Source organism: Condylura cristata, unplaced genomic scaffold (genome assembly GCF_000260355.1).
Source record: "Condylura cristata isolate star-nosed mole 26May11 unplaced genomic scaffold, ConCri1.0 scaffold00007, whole genome shotgun sequence".
In the NCBI taxonomy this organism is placed as follows: domain Eukaryota; kingdom Metazoa; phylum Chordata; class Mammalia; order Eulipotyphla; family Talpidae; genus Condylura; species Condylura cristata.
Window position 1 is genome coordinate 11,353,405 of NW_004567108.1, and position 22,743 is coordinate 11,376,147.

General features: G+C 34.2%; 1 protein-coding gene across 2 annotated transcripts in view; it reads right to left on the reverse strand.

Annotated features, from left to right (window-relative positions):
• Window positions 1-22,743, reverse strand: part of CDH9 (cadherin 9, type 2 (T1-cadherin)) — a 97,477-nt gene that overhangs the window by 1,834 nt on the left and 72,900 nt on the right. For both annotated transcript variants that reach the window (XM_004678067.2, XM_012721983.1), the window contains exons 4-11: window positions 20,827-20,946; window positions 20,087-20,254; window positions 18,613-18,800; window positions 17,036-17,289; window positions 11,240-11,376; window positions 10,672-10,793; window positions 5,938-6,055; window positions 5,560-5,811 (exon numbers count right to left, since the gene is read on the reverse strand). In XM_004678067.2, the coding sequence (XP_004678124.1) occupies window positions 5,560-5,811; window positions 5,938-6,055; window positions 10,672-10,793; window positions 11,240-11,376; window positions 17,036-17,289; window positions 18,613-18,800; window positions 20,087-20,254; window positions 20,827-20,946 (1,359 nt within the window). The remainder of the gene's footprint in view (window positions 1-5,559; window positions 5,812-5,937; window positions 6,056-10,671; window positions 10,794-11,239; window positions 11,377-17,035; window positions 17,290-18,612; window positions 18,801-20,086; window positions 20,255-20,826; window positions 20,947-22,743) is intronic.

Here is a 22,743-nt window from a genome sequence, read left to right on the forward strand (position 1 = left end):
AAAAGAGCACTAAGGGCCTATGGCAGGCACTGCACCATGAGTTTGATTCCCAGCCAGGGAGCTGACCCACTTGGCACAGCAGACCTCTCCTGTCTTACTGACGGCTCCCCTCAGCAGTGCACTTGGTTAGATCTACCTGTTCTGTCCCTGATGAACCCTCTCCCCTCCAATACACCTTTGTCCTACACCCCAGCGCTTGACGCATAAAGAAATAAATCTTAGTATAAAGGAACATATGCCAAACATTATCATATATATACACACACACATATATATACATACACACATATATGCATGTATGTATGTATATATGCATGTATATTCATTATATATTGGCATATGTGAACACATACATATCATATGTTATATGCACACACACCATATGCATCTATGTGCAGATATGTATATACACACATGCATGCATACACATGTACATATATATGTGCAATTCATTTCATCCCTTACCACATATATTTGTTTAGCTAGATCTTTTACTGACCCAGTTTTGAAAAGTTGTTAAGATCTGAAATGTAACTACAAGGCAAAATTCAAACTTCAACTCATCTTTAACATGTGCTCACCCTACCTGACAGCTCAGATATTATCTTGCTACTAACAACTTCCTTAACATACAGAATTGCATTCAAGTTTAGAGCTACAATGTTAATTTTATTACCTTTATTCCCTGTATTGTTTGCATTATGTGCACACATAGGCTATCAGGTTAACTGTGAACTCCCACACATGTGATGCACGTTCCTACTTCTTGTCATAACATAGGAATTTAAAATTGTTATGAAATTTACTTGAAACTGAACGTTTGCAAGACAAATGCATACCACAATTGAAACATACATTTAAGAAAATAAGAAAGGTCACCTTTTTTTAAATATAAATTTCATTGAAAATAGACTAATTCGCAATTTTATATGTAAGGAAATGCAATAATTATATAAACAACAGTTCCCCAAAACATAACTTACATATTGTGGAAGAGAACTAAAATTTAGGTTTCCCCTACTTCAGTGCAGTTAAATATTTTGTCAAAATATTTGTATGTCATAGAAAAATAAGAAAATGTGACTAAAAAGCATATTTTTTTCCTTAATCTTTATCAGATACAAGGCAAACTCAGTCATACTTTGACTGGCTTGTGGCTCTAGACCATAAGTAAAGGTTTGTGCGATGCAAGTGTCATGTTGGTCAATACACTTCCCCCCACATCTTCTAATTGGTAGAAAGAATTTTAAAAATTTCATTGAAAGTATTTTCACTGGCCCTCCCTGGTGGCGCAGCAGGTTAAAGCATAGCGCAAAGAAGCTTAAGCCACTTCCGCATGAGTTCGATCCCCCCCTGCCCCGGAGGTGACCGCGTGCTGGCGCAGACCTCTCTTGACCCACCGCTGCTCCCCTCCGCAGTGTGCTTCATAGATCTGCCTGTTCTGCTCCCCACTCTGTCTCTGGTGAAGCCTCTCACCCTCCGCATCTCTTGCCTGTACCCCAGTCCTGTACTAATAAATAAATAAATCTTAAAAAAAAAAAAGTATTTTCACCCTTCCACAGAACAGGTTCTGTGTGCTGAGCTGGAGACCATTTTTTAAAACTTGGACTTGTTAAAAAAAAAAATCTATTCGGCAAGAATGAGACATACTTGTACTTTCTTCTATTCCAGAATGAACTTAAATTAACTAAGTCCAATATAAAGCTGAAATTTCACCAAACTAACGAACCATGCAGTAAAAACTGGTTCTCTATAAATGTAATATGTGATGAATAATTTAAAATCTCTACTTTTTAGAAATAAAAGAACGATTGAGTCAGGCGGCTCCACACTGTAAAGAAATGGGTGTCGTGGGGCAGGCTACATCGTGCAGGGTGCTGCTGAAGAGCAAGGTCTTGGGCCTTTTTATTGATAAAATAATCTGACAACATTAGCTGTAGGAGGAAGGAGGGAAAGGGAAAAGGGAAGAGTGGGACTGTTAACTATTGTGTGAGGGCTGGTGAGTCTTTCCTTCAGGTACTTCTCATCTGCTTGATGACTCAAGATTGTCATTGAGCTTCAGCCCTAGGTCCCCAGCCAGGGTTTCAATCGTTTCAACAAGGCATCCACTGCTCAGTTTCTGGGGTCCTTGGTCTTACATTGGTCCTCAATCCCCCCACGCATGTCCAGTCCCACCTCATGATGTATGAGCCAGTAGTGAGTTTATCTTCCATCCTCAGCTTCCTGGGCGTTCCCACTCATATCTCGTGATGCCTCCCCTTCCCAGGATGATCAAGCTTTCAGGTCTTGATTGATTTGAAAGGCACTTTGTAACATCTGGCTCCCCTGACTGATTACTGAAGGGCAGTTCTGACCTTGTACAGGATGCAGAACTGCAGGTAACAAAATGTTGGTCCACCATGCTGCTTAAGATTAGAAAACCCACAAACAACAATGTAGATAGATTATTTTAAGGGTATCTTAATAAATACAATATTAACTAATCCCCACAAATGGACCTTGGAAAATGTTCTGACTTTTTCTTCTTTGCCAGGTCAAAACTATGCAACTTTTCTCCAGATTCAAAGTTATTAATTTGGAGTATGTGATAGAATTTAGAGGCCCTAGGGGAAAATATGGTAAACAAATACATTTTATTTTCACTAATCTATAGTTCAAATTTAGCATTCATATCTACTATGAATGTCAGCATAAATTGTGTTGCTTGTAACAGTGATACTCTTACCAACAGTCATGGAATGTATATACTGCATCATCCTTATGGAATCAACATGTCATTAGATTTTAACTAGTAAGTACAAATATCAAGCACATTTTGCCTGTCACATTTTTTTATTATTATTATTTATTCATACAGAACTGGGGTATAGGTCAGACATGTGGAGGGTGAGAGGATTCACCCGAGACAGAGTGGGGAGCAGAACAGGCAGATCAACGAAGTACACTGCTGAGGGGAGCAACGGGCGGGTCAGGAGAGGTCTGCCATGCCATGTGGTTACCTCCGGGGCAGGCAGGAATGGAACTCATGCAGAAATGGCTTTTAGCTTCTTAGTGTGGTGCTTTAACCCTCTGCGCCACCAGGGAGGGCCCGCTTGTCACCTTTTATGCCATACAAATATATTTGCTTACTTACATAGTTATTCTTATAAATTTAAGTATTATTCTAAATAGGTTCATTGACAACCAAAGGTGTCCTAGAACAAGCAAGGTTAAAAAGAAGTGTCCTAAATTTTATTTATTTATTTACTAATTTTTTATGTAGAAGCACTTGGGTGTAGACCAGAAGTACCTGGGGTGTGAGAGGATTCATCAGAGATAGCATGGGAAGCAATGGGTGAGACAGGGACTGCTGAGCCATGTGAGTTAGCTCCCTGACCAGGGTCTGATCAGGACATAGAAGTGATAGTACTGAGACTTAACCCCTAGGCCACCAGGGAGACCCTGTCCTAACCATATTTCTTCAAACTGTAACAGGCTAAGTCTGAAATATTATCGCTCATCCTATATCACCATCTTGCAAAGAGAGGACTCTATTACCTGCAAAAATGCAGTAAATGTGTCCAGCTATTAGGTTGACGATTTGAAAAATAACAAGATTGTTTTAGGAACTTTGATAATAAATACCTTCTGAATTAGAGTCAGCTTTTACAAAAATAATAGAAAATCACTACACAGGTAGGAAGTTAATTGTGGCAGTGAAAAATAACAAATATGTGCTTTCTATATTTGCTCAGGATAGCCAGATGTCAGACTTTAGAATCAAAAGCTTTCAAGAATATCTGCATAGAAAAAAGTATTGTATGATTTACTTTGATTAAATTACATATCTAAACTTATTTGAGGGCATGTTGCTCCCCCACATTTGTATGCATGGCCTTATATGTGTGTACATTATTTTGAAATAAACAATCAAATTTGAATTATGCTCATTTTCATGCTGTGCTAAATTAGAAAAAAAATGAAGCTAAGCGATCAAATAAAACAATATGAAATCAGTAGCACTTAGCTAAAAGGTAAGCCAAAATTTAATCTCCATGGGGATACAAAAATATTTTCTAGAGGAGTTCAACTTGAAGCAGCAGGTGGAGAGGCAGAATCAGATGGTGATAGTTGTGGTGTCCATGTTCCAAACCACCCTGAGAAAATGTTTTTCTAAAAACTTGGACTGTCTTAACTGAGAGAAATGCTTCCCCCTCACGTTTGTCAATCCCCCCACTGAAGTCCTACAAGGATATCTGGCCAAAGGGATTTCATCCAGATAGCTTGAAAGGATTTGCAGTGAAAAACAAGCCAGCACATATGAGTGTTGGAACATAAAATTGGCTAGCTCTCTTGTCCTAAGCATAAGCATTTTGGATGACTCTTTGATGGAAACTAGTTGGAGGGGGGGTGTTTTATGGTGAAACAACTGTTTAATTGAATTAAATTGTTGTCCTGTTAGGGCATGCTAGAATAAAACACTTGCTATTGGAAATGTGACTTCATTTCAAAATCAAAATTATTTCAGGACTAGGTATACCACAAGGCTGTAGTGATATTTTTAAAAAGTGAACTGAAGCTTTAAATTTTGAGCCCTATACCTACATTACCTACATGTAATACGCAACTTAAATGTCCTTGACAGATCAGATGGACAGCTAATAAACCTAACTTAGTGTTTGCTGTTAATATTGGTTGTGATCTTTAGGGTTTTTGTGTGTGTGTGCGTGCATTTCATTGTATTAACACCGATCTACAACAATGTATATGATACATTAGGTGACCCTTAGGTGGAGGATCACATCTCTTCATATGTACGTCCCCACACCACTCCCATCACCCAAGAACTCATGATCCTCTAACATAATCCACTGGGCCCTACCATCTTTTGGCCCCAATCTACCCTTCACTACATGTAAAGTCCATCTTTAGTTTTGAGACTAATGGTTAGAAAGGAGAATTCCAAAATTGAATGTTAGTTCCATGATCTAAATAGGTGACTTTCTGTAAATTATATAGCCTGTCTGTACAACCACAAAATATTTACCTCAGGGAGTTGATATAAAAATGAAAACACCTATTAAATATCCATAGCAATTTGACCATGGTTGACTAGCACTAAACACTATACATATGGAATATATTTATATTATTCTAAAATATTTATTTTAAGCTATAATACATAATTATAAATACATAATTATGTTATTATAATGAATCTATCCTATTCAGTGCATCATATAGAATATATATTACATATATTATATATTATACATCATATATAATATATTACATATATCATATATTATACATCATATATAATATATATTACATATATTATACATACATGTATATATGTATATATATTATATGGTGATCACTATTGTATTTTGTTTTTGGTGTCTGGAATAACCTTGACTTATTCCTACTGCTAAAAACTCCATTTTATTCTTAGTTGAAATTGCAATTAAGAAAAACATTCAATATCAATCTCCAGCTACACAGAGGGGGCTTCTTTCGCCAGTTCCCTGGGCAGGGAGGGAGGGAATAGTGCAAGTTTCCCGAGTTCTGCTGCCTTACCCAGCAGAATGAGGACGCACAGGAGGATGGCGACCAGCGCCCCGGTGCTGAGGCCGGCAGGCAGCAATAAGGCCTCTGCACTGCAGGACTGCATGTTCCCCTGGCTGTCGCAGGCGCACACCCGGATGGTGAGCGTGCCGGTGCTGCTCTGGATCGGGTAGTCGTTGTCGAAGATTAGGATGGGCAGGAGATAGGTGCTCATTTTGTGGCGGCTGTACCCATCTTTGCGAGTCATGATCCCTGCTGTATTATCTAGAATTAAAAAAAAAAAAAAAAAAAAGTGGTGAGCAAAGTAAACAGCTTCAGGTCCGCTTTTAACTGTACATCTTCAGGTCTCATCCTATTTTGTTAAAAAAGGAAATAAAAATCCATCTCTACCTTTATTATCCACAATGGTGAAGTTAGGATTAAGAGGAAATTCTGGCACTGGTTCAAAGAAGAACTTGTGACCCCGGGGCGGGTCGTCTTTGTCCAGGACACTGACAGTCTGAATCAACTGAAACCAAATAAATGCATTAATTAAATAAAACCAAAAAAAGCAAAACTTGGGGCCCTCCCTGGTGGCGCAGCGGGTTAAAGCACAGCACTGAGAAGCTAAAGCCACCTCCGCATGAGTTTGATCCCCGCCTGCCCCGGAGGTGACCACAGGGCGCGGCAGACCTCTCCTGACCCCGCCCGCTGTTCCCCTCAGCAGTGGACTTCACCGATCTGCTTGTTCTGCTCCCCGCTCTGTCTCTGGTGAATCCTCTCACCCTCCGCAGCTCTGGCCTGTACCCCAGTTCTGTATGAATAAATAAATAAATCCTAACAAAAAAAAAGCAAAACTTGTTTCCACCAGCTACTTTAAATCATCGTTTATGCTGTAAATGTCCACTGACATTTAAAAACTAAACTAAACAAAACTGTTATTCTCAAAAATAGAAAAAGCCAATATTTTTATGGTTTTAACTAGAGTAACATGTTAAAAATATTTTTTAAAAAGTCTGTCAAGTTTTGATTTATAGGGTATCTCTATCAATCATTATTTGATTTCTTATCATTGTAATGTCCAATATTAAAGGAAAATTCAGTCACTCCAACATCTTCATTTCACATTTTTAGAAAGCACTAGCCTATTTTATTATTACTTCGCTACTAATCTGTTGCCTCCAATAGGTAATAACTATCTTCAAAGGCAGAGCCAAACAGGTGCATAAAAAAATAAATAAAAAAAAAACAAACAAACAAAAACGTAGTTAGCACAACCACTCCTAGAGACTAAGAACAATGTTAATATGATTTTGGAAAAATGAGCAATGTATGAATGTATGATATAATACTAGAAAGCAAAGGGTTTTCAAAATACAGGGTGCCATACCTATAGTCATACATTATTGAAATTATTTGCTTTTTTTTTAATAGTTTTTGGGACTTTTAGAACGAGTTAGAAATTAATGCTTGTAAAGTTTAGTAAAATCAAATTTGAAGTTGAGAAATTATAGCCCTTAGCTGTGCTCACTTTAAGTCAGAGCTGTGCCAGAGGGAGAAGATAGAACAGCAAATGACAAGTTGGAAAAAAAGTCTTTTGAATGTTTTTTAGTGCAAACAGCACTAAGCTACACGTCAGGGTGCCTGTTTTTCTACTACCGGGTATGCCATCTGTTTGACTTGAAATCACAGTCATTTAATTCCTTTTTCCTTCAAATTTCTCATCTACAAAAACAAACAATTGCAACACTTCCAGGTATAAAAGTTCACCGTACTGTGATGGGCAATTACTGGAATTTTACATTAATTTAATGTGTCAATTATTTTGGATTCTGTGTAACTTATATTGCCATACCAATCTGTGTACTCAATAGTTAAATCTTCTTCTGCTTCAATATGATATTAACCCTGATTCATTTATTTTGTTGAGGGTCATATTTACCGAGAGGCAATACAATGCTTCTGAAACTGCAGTTATTAATATAAACTTAGTAAATATGTTTTTCTACCTTAGGACATTGAAGCTTGAAAAATTATATATATATATATACATACATACATATATATGTATACACATATATAATATACATATATATATATAATACACACATACACACACACACACAATTCCTAATATTCTTGCTTAACCTTCTAGTTTAGAATGACAATTACCTAACTTTAAGTCATATCATAAATCATAAATATTTTACCTTTGATTATATGACTGAGTTTTTGAAATGTTTCAATGGGCAAGTTTAAGCATATTTTAAGAGAAAAATACTCCTCAATACCTTAAAATATATTGTATTTTTAACCTTGCTAAATTAAAAAAAATTGCTTTACAACAAGTATTTGAACATTCATATAAAATTTTAATGCTGTGCATATATTTACATAATAATAAGTATCAATTATAGTTTATCATTTACATTACTTGTCTCAATAACATAAATTAATAAAAAGAAATCATTTTAATAGGCAAATATTCCTACTGCAAATGTAAATTTATTGATTATTGACCCTTGCAGATGTAATTCATAGGTTATCCTACTGGATTGAGGGAGGCACATCTACAAATGGCTGGAGTTCTTAATTAGAAAAAAGAGAAAGTTGGACTTAGAGCAAGTTACAGAAGAAAAGTCATTCCTCAATGGAAACAGAAATTGGGCTTCATGGGCTGGGAATTTTACTTCATGGGCTGGGGATGCCAAGGGATGAGGAAGTTCAAGACAGGATCCTCAGCTAGAGCCGTTAGAGAGAGTATAGCCCCATCAAGACTCGATTTTAGACTTCTGGCATTTAGAAGTGTGTTAGAGCAAAGCTTTCTCTTGTTTTAATCTAGCTGGCTTGTGGTGATTCATCATAGTAGCAGAAAGAAACTAACACAGCATGAATCTTAAAATAAAACAATATACATGTATAAAGAAACGTTTAACTGCAGTGATGTAGGAGTTAATGTTACTTTAAGGTCTATGCATATTAGTAGGCTTAAAATTTAAATTTAATGTTGCTAATAAATAGCACACTGCCCACCTTTGGTGTTTGTATCACTTGATATATGTTGTACTTGGAGAGCTGTGCAGTATAGTATCTAAAGTATAGTATACTGATAGTTTCTATCAGTATTCATAGATAAAATTTGGTTATTCCATTGAGAACTAGATCAAAGGAAATAATTCCAAGTAGTTTATGAATATAAATACTCAATGGTGCTGTCTGCTAGAGTAACATTTTGTTGGTAAACCAGATCTCCATTTATAAGAAAATATTGAAAAAGCTAATTAATATATAAAATTAAGAATCAAGTTCAAACTCATCATTTATGGAACAGAGAATCTCCCCATTACTTGTGACAAAATAAAAAAAAAAAAAGAAAACTTTTTTTTTTTAATCTGAAAATTATGCAATGATTCCTTATTGGTTAAAAAAATAAAATAAAATCCTCATTTGTATTTTTGTAATATAAGTGGATTTAGCACATATCTCTTCTCAATTTGGTCTGGCTGCCATAACAAATACCAGAGACTGGGTGATTTTAACAACAGAAACTTCTTTTCTCACATTTCTGGCAGTTGGAATCCAAAATTAATGTGCCAGCATGAGGGAGGCTCTCTTGGCTTTTAAATGTTTGTGCTCTGTCCTCATGTGGCCTTGTCTCGGTGCATGTGCGTGACGAGGGGGAAGATCAGGAAAGCATGGTGGCGAGAGGTCTGGAACAAGTACTTTGCCTTCATCAAATCAGAACATACTATTGGGACTTCTAACCACCTTAATTCTTTCCAGAAAGGCTCCCTATCTCCTCATACAAGCCACCTGGGAGTTAGAGCTTCAAGGATTTGGGAGGAGAGAAATATTCAGTCCATGACAACCCTAATAGAAAGGAAAAAAACAAAACAAAACAAAACAAAACAAAAAACAAAAAAACAAGACTGTATTTCTCTCTATATCCTGTATTTACAGGGAAATGATGGAATCCTACATGGTTCTTTTCATCTATTTAATTTTCCCTTAAGGAAATAGCAGATAACTGATTTAATAAGATATTCTGTTACTGTCATTACACAATATTAAATTTTGTCAAAAATCAACATTTTATTCATTGGCTCTAACTAATAGATATTCCAAATATTTCTTCATAAGAGAATTTTGTAACTCTAGTTCAAACAAGATTTTGTCTCAATAATAAAGTAGAAAAATCACAAACAAAAATTACTACCAAAATAATTGTACTAAGTGATAAATAATGGTAAAAAGTATCCACAAAAAATAATTATTTTTATATTAAAATGGAATAGTAGCTTGGTTTTAGTATTTAATATCTATTAATGTTTTTATAATCTAGTCATGAAAATAACTCAGTATTAACATAATCTTGGAATTCTTATATGTATTAAATAACTGGTGCATAAATTTAAACATGTTTCTTATTAATGAATTCCATAATGAAAGCTATTTTAAAAATCATCTTAAGGGCCCTCCCTGGTGGTGCAATGAGTTAGGATGCACGACTGTAAGCCAGGAGTTAGATCCTGGCCCCAGAGGGGATCCACATGGTGCAGCAGACCGCTTCTGACCTGCCTGCTGCTCCCCTCAGCAGTGTATTTTGTCGATCTTCCTGACCTGCTCCCCACTCTGTCTCTGGTGAAACCTCCCACCGTCCCTGCACCTCTGGTCTGTACCCCAGTTCTGTATGCATAAATAAATAAATCTTTAAAAAAATCATCTTAAAAAAATGGAAAGCAGCATATGATCAAATATGGCATAAAATGCATGCTATAATAGTGCATGTATCCTAAGTACAATTATTTAGACACACACCCTAGTATGACATTACAGTAATATTGAAATAATGTTATATTGAAAACCAAATGAAACTATATAGTGAGTTTTACTAAATGTAATGTATTTGTAGTCAGTTACTTCCTTTTCCAAACTTAGAATTTTAATATAACAAACATAAGAGAAAAAAAAAAAACACTAAAAATAAAATCATCATTTTAATAGTACTGTGAATTTTTGGTAAGGGCTGAAAATAAAGGAATAATAGTTTTCATGGAAAAAAAATGTTGTGCAAGTAAATGAATGCAATGACATCAGCCTTTGTGATCGGAAAATATTATGTAAGTTTAGAATAATTTCATTTACCTGACCAGGTTTTGCATTTTCACAGACAAATGTTTCATAGTACATGGCAAATTCTGGAGCATGATCATTTATATCTAGAATTCTGATGAAGACAGGGATGTGGCTGCTTTGTTTTGAATTATCTGCAATGAAAACATATGTAAGATTTCAATCTAATTTAGAGAGAAGCAGTGATACCACTCACCCCTTTTGTAACTTAGCAACAGATCATTTCTGTGATATTCACTTTCTCTTTGGGATTGCTGATGGATACCTCAGCTTCCTTATAAGGTCCAGATGGAAAACACAATAATAAAAGTTGGCTGAAAAGATTATTTTCTTAGATTAATTATCTTATGAGGTAGCATTATAATTCTATCTTAACAGTAGTAAAATAGAAGAGAAAATGGATAAAATATATATTTGATGATCATTAAAATAATTTGAAAGCCCGGCATATTCCCAAATCATTTTCTAGATCTTGCTAATGATAAAATCATTCTACTAAAGAAAAAAGTGTCTCTTAATGCCCTTATGTCCTCACTTTGTTGAAAAATAATGTGTTCAGATGGGTTTATTTCAATCTTACTTATTTCTGTGGCTGTAATGGTGAGATTGTGCCAGGGAGATGATTCTCGGTCAAGGGGCTTCAAAGTAAAAATAGAGCCATTTTCTGAATAAATACTGAAAATTCGGTCCATATCAGTAAGTCTGTCAACAGAGTATCTGCAAGGAAAAAAACAAAAATCAGAAGTCTAGGCATTATCTTTAAGTTATTATAGCTTATCTGTTCTTAATATTAACAACAGGTAATTCAACTCAGTGTTCTGATAAAGTTGTGGCTGGAAAAATGTTGATAATTTTCTGAACTTTTATTTAATTGTCACTTAAAGAATGTGGTATTCCTGATACTCCATTATTATTATTATTCTATATAATTATTTGTACTTTGGAGTTAAAGTCATTGGAACTTTATAAAAGCCAACCCCCAATTCATTAGAGTCTGCTATGAATAAAAGTACACCTAAAATAACACAAAGAAAGCAAAGAAAAAGAGTATAACATAACCATATGTTAGGACTGAATGTAACAGTTCACATTATTCATCGATATACATTTTTCTTCATTGTTGCAAAGGTCAATAGTCTGCCATTATCTGCCATGGCTGAATAGATGTTGGATTTTTTCCTACTGTTCGCATTCAAAATCAAAGAAGGAAATGAAATCTTTTTGTGTTCTGTTCTGCTTGCCCTAGAGATTATCACGGGAGTTTCTATGACTGAAAACATAGTTAACAATTCTAACATATACATCCATCAATGAATTATTGAAGTTTATGTTGGATCAAATTAGGTCTAAGTTATGGCTGTCTAATTCTTAGATTCACACTTGAAAGGCACTTATTTTTTTTAGGCTTTGTTTTATTTATTTTCTTACATCTTTATTCATTTTTTGGGTAGTATTTGCCTCCTCACTTCCGACATGGAATCTACTTTTCCCACCACCATGATACCCGGTATCTATCACCACAGACCTTTGTTCTTCCCTCCCTTAAATATTTGGTCCCTCTCATTTCCTCTTCCTTATGGAGAAGCATTATTTTTCAAGTTAATAATTCATAAAGGTGAATCCCTTTGATAATTTAAAAGTAGCTCATTTTAACATCAACACAACAATCTTCCAGGTCTATAATCAGAATTTTGCTCCAGTGCAAAGGATATTTCACAATTTGTCAAACCCCACAGATAATTTTATGTGTACCCAATATTCTATTTTCAACACAAAATAGGACTTCTGGTTCACCCATTTGTAATAAATATAACAGATTAAAATAAATGGCCAGAAAGAGCCTGATAAACACTTAACATAGGACAAAGCTATCTCATTGTCCCAGAATGTGGCCTGTTAAAACAAAACATATTTAATCGGTACCCTTACATTGAATTATGACAACAAATTAAAAAAAGAACATTGGAGAATAATTTAATGCTACCTTCTGAAGAGACTTTATCAATGATACAAGTGACAAGGAAAAATATATAAGATAACTGAGTCTAGTGGAGGTGAACACTGGCTTAGTTTTTTTTTTTTTTTTCCTTTGTGTATTGATGTCTCATTTTTAACTACTAAACATGTAGCAAATGTATTTCCCTCTACAATAAAAAAAAAACATGCATCAGAACATTTTAGTAATAGGCAGAGATGTGTCAAAGGTCTCATCTCTCTCATTTTACTGAATCCCGGTCCATATCCTACTAAGTGAACATACTTTAAGTTTGGCTTTGTATTTTCCTTTCCAACCATTGCTTTCTAAAAATATATTTCTAGATATGAACCTTTGTTACCTTTCAAAAAGTATGCCACTATACAAAGTTTGAACAAATAGTTCAAATTTTGTTTGTATATATTAGTCCCATGATTTTTCCATTATTATTATCATTTTACTCTTTGTAATAAAATCATGCACCTATTAAAGAAGCAGTGATGCATATGAATTTATATATTCACTTCTATAAAATACAAATAAATAAATAAATAAATAAATATATTCATAGTCTACGATTTCCCTGTTCTGGCTTATGACAGAATCAGGTGTTGTATTTTGCTGAGACAAAACTAAATTTCTTGCTCACAAGTTTGTTTTGTACTTATTTCTTGATTTCACTTCAGTAAAAAGGATTTTTTCCTAAAATTTGTTGAATTTTATGGTGAGCATAAAATAGGTGTGAAATGAGACAACATGTTCCTTCAGAACCTGTAAAGCTATAATCAACCCTATAACTTGGGAAATCCATGATTACTAATGAGGTGAAGCAGAGCTGACAACAGCTGCTAATTGTAATCATAATCTCATGTTGCAAGTAGCAGATGCATTTTAGAAAATAGGTTTGATGAACAGATTTACTGGTGGGTGAGAATTAGCTCCCAACTCTTCCCTGGAAAAATGTTTTCCATGATATTTATCATAGCATATTTCTAGGCTATGGAACAGTCATTCTTTTAAATTGCACCTGAGCAAGCAAGCGTCACACTTTACAATGTGGTCTTCTTGTTGAATTTTCTGTGTTGAATTATTTCTGGGTTTTCACACTGTAGTTGGGAATCTAAAGCTTTACTTGTCAGACTTTTTTTTTAATATTAAAAGGAATCCAACTATATTCAACATTTTTGGTATAAACAATATATTGCAGACTTAGCAGGATGATTTTAGGAACATAAATTGAAATTAATTTGCTCTTTTGATATTTGATTGTCCCTGTCATAATTCTTATGTTTTTACAGGTAACACTATTATTTACTGTTTTTTTTTCCTAATAGTTGTGTACCATATAAAAAAATAAATTGTTTAGGAAGAGCTATATATACACTTAAAAATGTATCAGCCATATTTATATATTTGGAAACAAGATTGAAAATAATACCATTAGTCTTTGATCCAGAATTTTTATTCTAATACAGTATCCTGAGGGAATTATCACACATAAGGAAGAATATATGCACATATGTGAGTACATATATATATATATATATATATATATATACATATACATATATATGTGCAATTACAAAGCAACTAAACTTTCATAATGTGTTGTATCATCTATAAGATAATGTTATTTATATTATGTTTATTATGAAATTAAATGGAATATTAAATGTTCACGATTAATAAAAATGGATAAGCCAACATGTATATTATAGTGAATCATAGTTAATGAAATAGTTATGGAACTTTTGACAGTTCAGATACATGATGGAAGTAGAATTCAAAAGCACCATGACTTCTACTGAGTGGACAGTTATAGGGATATGTTTTGCTACAAAATTTCTCATACAACCATGTTTTCTAAAATGAATAACTGCAATTATATAAATGAAACCATCTTGACATATTGTATGTTGACTCCCTAGCAAATATAGGCATTGAAATTACAAATCCTTAAGAAAACTAGACACTGGATAAAATATATGAAATAGTTATATTTAAAACATTAGATTCTAAGAAACAAAGACAGTTACTTCTGAGTCAAGCAAACCAATGTGATCATGAAACATCCCTAGTTTGCTGGGGAGTGGAACCTTCAGGAAGTGTGCCAGTTCCCTGAATTCAGGAGATGTGAGTTCAGCTAAATGAAGCTGACTAGCATTTGGAGACCAGACTATTTCAAAGGGGAGAACGCCAGAATCCTGAGGAGAATCCACCCAATTGTTCAGGTGCATGCTGCTCAAAGCACACCTGAGAAAAAGATGAAAAAAAGAAAAAAAGAAATCCATGCAGGTGATCAGTCACAGAGGCTGAAGGGCACAATGCTCCAGAGTGGCGTGTGTCTAGAAAAAACTCTCATTCCCACCAGCCAAAGCAGAAAAAAAAAACCAAAAACCTCATAAATCATAGGGCTTTGCCAGATTACTTGACAAGATGGCAAGAAAAGACCTGATGTATAAGGCAAAACTAGTCCCAGAAAAAGTGCTTCTCAAAAGGCACAAAGTCAAGTTTCACAAGGGTTAAACAACTTCAAGTTATTTAATCATACAGTTGACGATGTTAAAACATGTGGAATTATTCAGTATTAAACACACTGAGTGTAAACAGTGGCTGAAGCCAAAGGCCTGTTACAGGTGGTGTCCCCTAGAAGGGGGCTGCAGGTGAGGATAGATAGACCCAGTGAAAACGCTGCAAGGTATCACATTTGGGAGGTAGAGCTACTGATAAGAAATATAAGGGATTGCAGAAGGAGCTGCAGATGATTCAGTCTTTGGGATTTAGTGTTCTGGATCCAGCTTTTGAGGACTCAGTGTTTTGGATTCAGTTTTTGAGGATTCAGTGTTCTGGACTTAGCTGTGAGAATTTAATATTCTGGATTCAGCTTTTGGGGATTCATTATTTCGGATTCCGAGAGCTGTTCTGGGCCTCTTAAAGGTAGAGTCTCAAGCAGCCAAACTCAGAGAGCAAAAGTTTGGTGGCTTTGCAAGTAGCTGAGCTGCTGAAACTGTTCCCGGTTTTGCTGCTGTTACAACTTAACAGAAGTAAGGACCTCAGCCAGGTGCCTCATTGGGATGCTTGAGTGTGGCCATTTGTTATGTTATTTGACCGCTGCAGCTGCTATTTTGAGTGCTGCTTGTCTGATGCTGTGCTGAAACATCTCAGCAGCCCAGAGAGCACTGTCTGTTGTGTTTTCTGCTGTCTACATGAGTTGAAAGCTGGCCGATAGTCTGGCTGTCTCATGTCCGTAGTGTCAGGAAGATGCCATCTTACATGCGGGCTATTGCTCAGGAGAGGATCTCTTTGTCCTCAGTGGTGGGAAGACACCATCTTAGCTACTTGTGTTTAGGACATAAAAACACTGGACACTGCTTCAGGTGAGGTAAAAGCCAGTTTGGCCTCAGTAACTCTTTCTTATCCCCCAATTTGTTAAATAAATCTCATTGTTGTTATTTCCCAAGCCTGAGTAACCTTAAAATTATACATGTGGGTGAACTCAGACAGTGACCAGTAAACTATTTGGGAGATGTCCTTGGTCAGTTTCAGTGCCCCTTGATGCTTGTATCATAAACACAATATTTGTGCCATGCAGTGAAAAAAATATATAAAAAAACAAGGATTGTAAATACCTTAATTAAAATTTTTGGTTAAGAATGTGAGATAAAAAATACACATTATACTACTTTTTTATGCTTTTACCACCTTGAAATACCATTAATCTCTTCACTAATTATGCTTTTATTTGAGTATAATTAGCATTTTTCCTCCAAAATTCTGATACACAGCTTTCTTAAAGAATTTTTAAAAAGAAGACATTTTGAAGGTATCTCTAAATGCCATATTTAGAATATATATATGCATATATATGTGTACATATATACAAATATATATATACACACATATATGTGTGTGTCTACACATATATATGTATGTGTATATATATATATGTGCATATATATATATATATATATAATATTTTAAGAGCACATTATTACCTATGATTACCCAAGAGGAACAATGAGACAAGAATTACAATAGTTAAAGGATTATAATCCCAGACTTTGAAGCCAGATGGCCTTATTTTATAAACCCAATTTTGTGACTATCTGTCACATTAATTAAAATCTCAGTGCTTTTGTTGTAGTATCTGCAGGAAGGTATAATAATGGGATTTACTTTGAAAAGGGATACATCAAATGAAATAATATATGCAGAACACTCAGAAGAGAGTATTCAACTAATTTCAGCTAAGAGTGTCATGGAAATTTTTGGTATTATAATGTGGACCAATTAATCATATATTTTACAATACTGTCACATATCCAAAATAATGAACTGGTTACTATTTTTCTGCAAACAAATCTTCATAAAATACACTTTTTCTTAAAAAAAAAGACTTACTTTATTAAATTGTTCATGGCATCTGGGTCATATGCTGTAACCTGTCCAATAATGCTGCCCTCTTTTACATCCTCATCGACTTCTATTAAGTAAGAAACTTTACTGAACACAGGAGGCTCATCGATATCTTCCACAGATATTTTGACCACAGCTGTGTCTTTGAAAGGTCCTAAGTGTTGGAATCGTGTATCAGGGTGAGTGTTACTTGCATCCACTCTTAAAGTGTACAACATTTTGTTTTCAAAATCTAAATTCTGAAATCAAATAAATTAAGAATAATTAGTACAATTCAGCAGAAAATGGGCCTCCCTGGTGGTACAGTGGTCATAACTCAGCACTATCAAAATATCTCCAGCCACTACAGCATGATTTTGATTCCTGGTCAGGGAGCTAACCCACCAGAGACAGAGTGGGGAGCAGAGCAGGCAGATCGAGGAAGTACACTGCCGAGGGGAGCAGTGGGCGGGTCAGGAGAGGTCTGCCACACCATGTGGTCACCTCCGGGGCAGGTGGGAATTGAACTCATGCTGAAGTGGCTTTAGCTTCTCAGTGCAGTGCTTTAACCCGCTGTGCCACCAGGGAGGACCAAAAAAATACTTTTGTAATAAATCTTTAAAAATAATAGAGGAGACAAAACAATAGAGGCCAATTTCATATTTAATAACCAACTGTAAATGGTATGAGTAATTCTGTATAAATAACTAACTTTCCCTATAATTGTTTCATAGTTACAGAAAATTAACTTAGTGAATTTTTGTTTTGCCCTACATTTTGGGAGAGTGACTGAATGTAATTGAATGCACATTAAGCTGGAGTCCCATTTAGTAATATTTTTCAGTTTGGTGCTTTCAAGTAAATGATATATTTCCTGAGGGAATCTATAGATGTTATCATTATTCAGTTCACACACTATAAAAATTGTCGCGAACAATAAGATACAGGTTTTTCATACCACTCGTATAAGCTGCTTGTTTCCTCTACTTCTAAAACTTATATTTTAAAAAGAAAAATAATTATTTCACTAAATGGATCACATCTGGAAAGCAAGATGTAAATAAGAACAGAAAGCCAGGGCAATATTAACTAACCAATATTTAGCTGGATTATTCTTTATAAAGTTTTACAATGCTCTCTCACATTGCATGAAAATTAAATAAATTTGACAATAAATTAAATTTATTTGACAAATTAAGTTTGAAAGCTTCTACAAGCTTTCTCTATTTGGATAAACCATCACACCTAACAATTTAAATATTTTGAAAAAATATATGAAATAAAGTAATACCCTCATGCCTACTTTTTCTCCTGCGGAGAAATTTAAGACAAGTACTTTTGAGATTCCCTACTTCTGGCTTCTTTCTTGTCTCCCTGTAAACAGAAACAGTTGAGATTTGCGAAGACTTTTATTGTCAGTGAGGCAGATGCTTAACTTTGTATGAAATCACAACGTTTGCAATATATACAAAAGATAGACAGCAGCTACAAGATGGGAAATAATATATGCTAGACTTTTCATCCCTTAGCTGAAAAGCAAAAATAAAGTGCTCGATGAAAAAATGTAGACAGAGAAAAGAAACCTGTTTGACAGTTATAATCCCTTCCTGTGTTTCCTTGTCAGTGATGACATCAAACATGTCAGCTCCTTCTCCTTCAGCAAGGCTGTACTCCATCTCAGCATTTTCCCCAACATCAGGGTCATTGGCTTTTATCCTTCCAAGATGGGTGCCAAGGGGCACAGACTCAGGTGAATTAAATTGATACGTACCTGAAAGTTAAATCAGCACTGTTTTGGCATTTTCTCTTTAAATGACAAAAAAAAAAAAAAAAACACAACTTTTTTTCATTTCCTCTGCATGTTGGACTTCACAAAGTTGACTTTAAATGTGTGTAGCTTCTCACCATATTGAATTATAAGCCATCAAAAATTATAGGTGTATTAAAGTTGGAAAATGATTTATAAAGACAGAACACTCACTTTGCAAATGGGAAATATAAATTTCAGAAAGATTAAGTGAATATCACAAAGTTACTTAGCTAATAGGTGGTAAGCCTGATATTATAATCCAGAATTGTTGACTTAAAAGGATCAGAAAATTAACAATTAACTGTTTATTTGGGGCTTTCAAAACTGTCATTATATATATATATATATATATCTTCATTTTTTTAAAATAACCATCACTTATTCAGGGGATGGATTTCTCTGTTTCCTGCATTTCCACATGACCATTATATTTCATGACATAGTCCCTGAAACCATTTAAACTTTGACTAAGAGATGATAGAAAAAAAAAATCATAAAAAAATGCTAATTGGAAATATTTCTAAACATTTCTTATGCCCTAACCTTATATAAAGACAGAAGGCTTTCCTTTTTTATTGATTTATTGTTTTGAGGTGGCATTGCTTTACGACCTCTATGTCAATTTAATTTATTCTAACATTAGTCACCAAAGGAATAAGGTATATTAATCCTTAGAGACAAAGTTCAAAGAAATTATATTGTAAACTTGGGAAAAGCAGAATATAAAACTGAGTCTGTCTGCAAAGTCTGTTTCCAATTTGCTTGATGGTAAAAAAGGTTTTCTAAATAGAAACTACTGGATTAAAAAATAACATCATTGAGCAAGTTAGTTAAATTCTAATTTTTGATTTCCTTATCTGAAAAATAATGGTAATAATGACAATTAACTTACAGACTTATTGTAAAGATTACATAAAATTCTATCTTTAATAGACTTATTCCAGAAGCTAGTTTTAATATTATATTTTCAAACAATTTGTTAAGATGACGTAAGATTCATAGAGTTTGCAAATGATATAAAAATTTATCAAGTTATGTTGTTTTGGCTGCGTTTAGTGCTATTGATTGAAATTAATTCACGATAATGAAATTCATTATTGTTTTCAGGTTATGCTATGTGGTTGGAGGGGCTGTGAATTTGCTTTTATGAATAAATTAGCGGTAAAACCACTGTTGTATGTGAATAGCTTCTGTTCACATTGTGTGTGAGACGCTTTATGACATGAGATCATTGAAAACTTTCTTACTCTGGGGAAATCGGGGTGGATTGTTGTTGACATCTGTTAAGGTGATGTTCACCATGGTGGTTCCAGAAAGGCCGCCCATTTGGCCACCCATGTCTTTGGCTTGTATAACCACTTGGTACTGTTCTCTATTTTCTCTACTCATGTCTGGCAATGCAGTTTTTATTATACCTTTGGATAAAGAAGAAAGATATTGTGCAATTTAATTAGGTAAAAAAAAAATCCATTATGTAGAATTTAATCACACACACACACATCAGGCGCTCACATACTTAAAATAAATCTTTCAGTAATAAACTTTTTAATGTAATTTACAGAGTAGAAAGAATTCTACCATGAGCTATTGTTTAAGAAATTTGTTTTGTTGTTGTTGTTGTTGTTAAATCAACATAATTATCCTTTTGATTAAAAAAATTACCGTTAGTCAAATCTTCAGACAAACAATTTTGCAGATTGTCATATTTTAGTATTCACCATGATTTCCTAGTACACATAATGTGCTGATTTCCTATAATATTAATATCATCAGTTTCAAATCAACAAATTACAGTTTAAGAGCTAATAATTCAAGTAAACTACTGGAATAAAGAAAATTTATTTTAGTTTCCATGCAATTACTGGCACATAGAAAGACAAGACACTGAATAGGCAGCTTTTGGAATACAGAAAAAAAAAATCTGTACATTAAGTATGCATCTAGATGTATGACAGAGTGAAACACACTCAGATTTTAAGGCTGTTACCTGATTCTGGGTCCACTGAAAAGTACGGCTGCCCTTGCAGTATGCTGTATACCACTTTGGCGCTATTTCCGTAGTTGGCATCATCTGCATCTGTGGCAGTCACTTGTATAACAGATGTACCTACATCAAAAGCCAACCAGACACAGACACGTCAATATTTTTAAATGTGAACCTATGGAAAAAAATATTGCTAGCAGTATGGTGTATTTAGCCATGCTATATAGGTGAAAAAAATTGTTCTAATGAAACTACCTCTTTTTAATCATCTTCCTATATTTACATATATGTACACACACATATATACACATATATGTGTATGCATGTATATATGTGGATATACATATATCTGTGTGTATATACATACACACATATAATGTAATATATATGTGTGTATATGTGTGCATTTATTTATCTATTTATTTATTTATTTATTTATTTATTTATTTATTTATTTATTTATAGTGTTTACTTGGTATTATTTGAGCTACCTAAAACATGAAAAACATTTTATCACACAGATAAATATGAAACAAATGTATTCCATTTTAATTGATTGAAACTACTAAGGGGAATTTTTTCACTAAATCAATGCATATGCAGTTGACCATGAGTATATTTATTGCTCCTTGGGAATGTGTATTCAATTGTAAAACCAGGCATCAATAATGCTTCTACTCCTTTTTTTTATTATTATTATTATTTTTACTCATGTAAATTAATTATGTATTGCAAATAAAATGAAAAGTAGAAAACTACTATTTTTATGAATAGACAAACAAAAATGGCATAATGACCTGCAGAACATCTTTATGTGCAAGACACATGGGATTACTCAGTATCTGTGCTTCCCTTTAAAATGTAGATAACATAGTCATTTGTGGTTATACATATTGTTGCATTATATATTGTTAATTATTTGCTGTATGTGGAAGGGAATTAGTAAATATCCTCTTCAGAGGTTAAGAAGAGCATAATTTTGTGTCACATACATTTTTGTAAATTTTTAATGTTGCAAAATGAATTTTTTTTAAGGATTTATTTATGCATACAGAACCTGGGTACAGGCCAGAGGTGCAGGGGCGGTGAGAAGATTCACCAGAGACAGAGCGGGGAGCAGAACAGGCAGATTGTAGAAGTACACTGGTGAGGGGAGCAGCCAGTGGGTCAGAAGAGGTCTGCCTCGCCATGTGGGATCCCTCTGGGGCAGGCGGGGATCGAACTCCTGTGGAAGTGGCTTAAACTTCTTAGTGCTGTGCTCTAACCCACTGCACCACCAGGGAGGGCCCACAGAATGAATTTTAACATACAAAATTTAAATTATATCCCTTTAACTGTCACAAATCATTATACTGAAAAGGTCAAAGAGGAGGAAGTTAGTCTTATAACTGAAACAATGTAATCTATCAATGGCATTTTTCTATATTTTATTTCTTTCATTTTATTAGGTCTCTGTAAAGAATCAAAGCGTGACTCTAAAACCGCTGTTAACTGAAGCCCACCATGACAAAATGGGTGAGTGTGACATTTTCTAATACACAATATATGATTTTTTTTTGTTTGACTTTGAGTCAAACATATATTCTATAGTTATATAGGAGAGATATATTTCATATTGACCTTGCCACCTCCTTTAACATCACTTTTTTATTATAGAAACTTCACTGAATTTTATGGTAGTTTATTAATTTTGTGTATGTATTTGCATGAATTCCCAAAATTAGCTATTGTTCATTTTGATCAAATGAACACTATATTAATATAGCTACATCAACATTTTTACATACTAGCACATAACTTTGCTAAGATTTTTTTTTTATATTTTCTTAAAATTAACTAATATAACTTGAGAATTTGAAACCTTTCTTTTGAGGCCTCTTTAGTCAGCTGCAGAGGAATTATGTCCTAGAAGGAACGTAC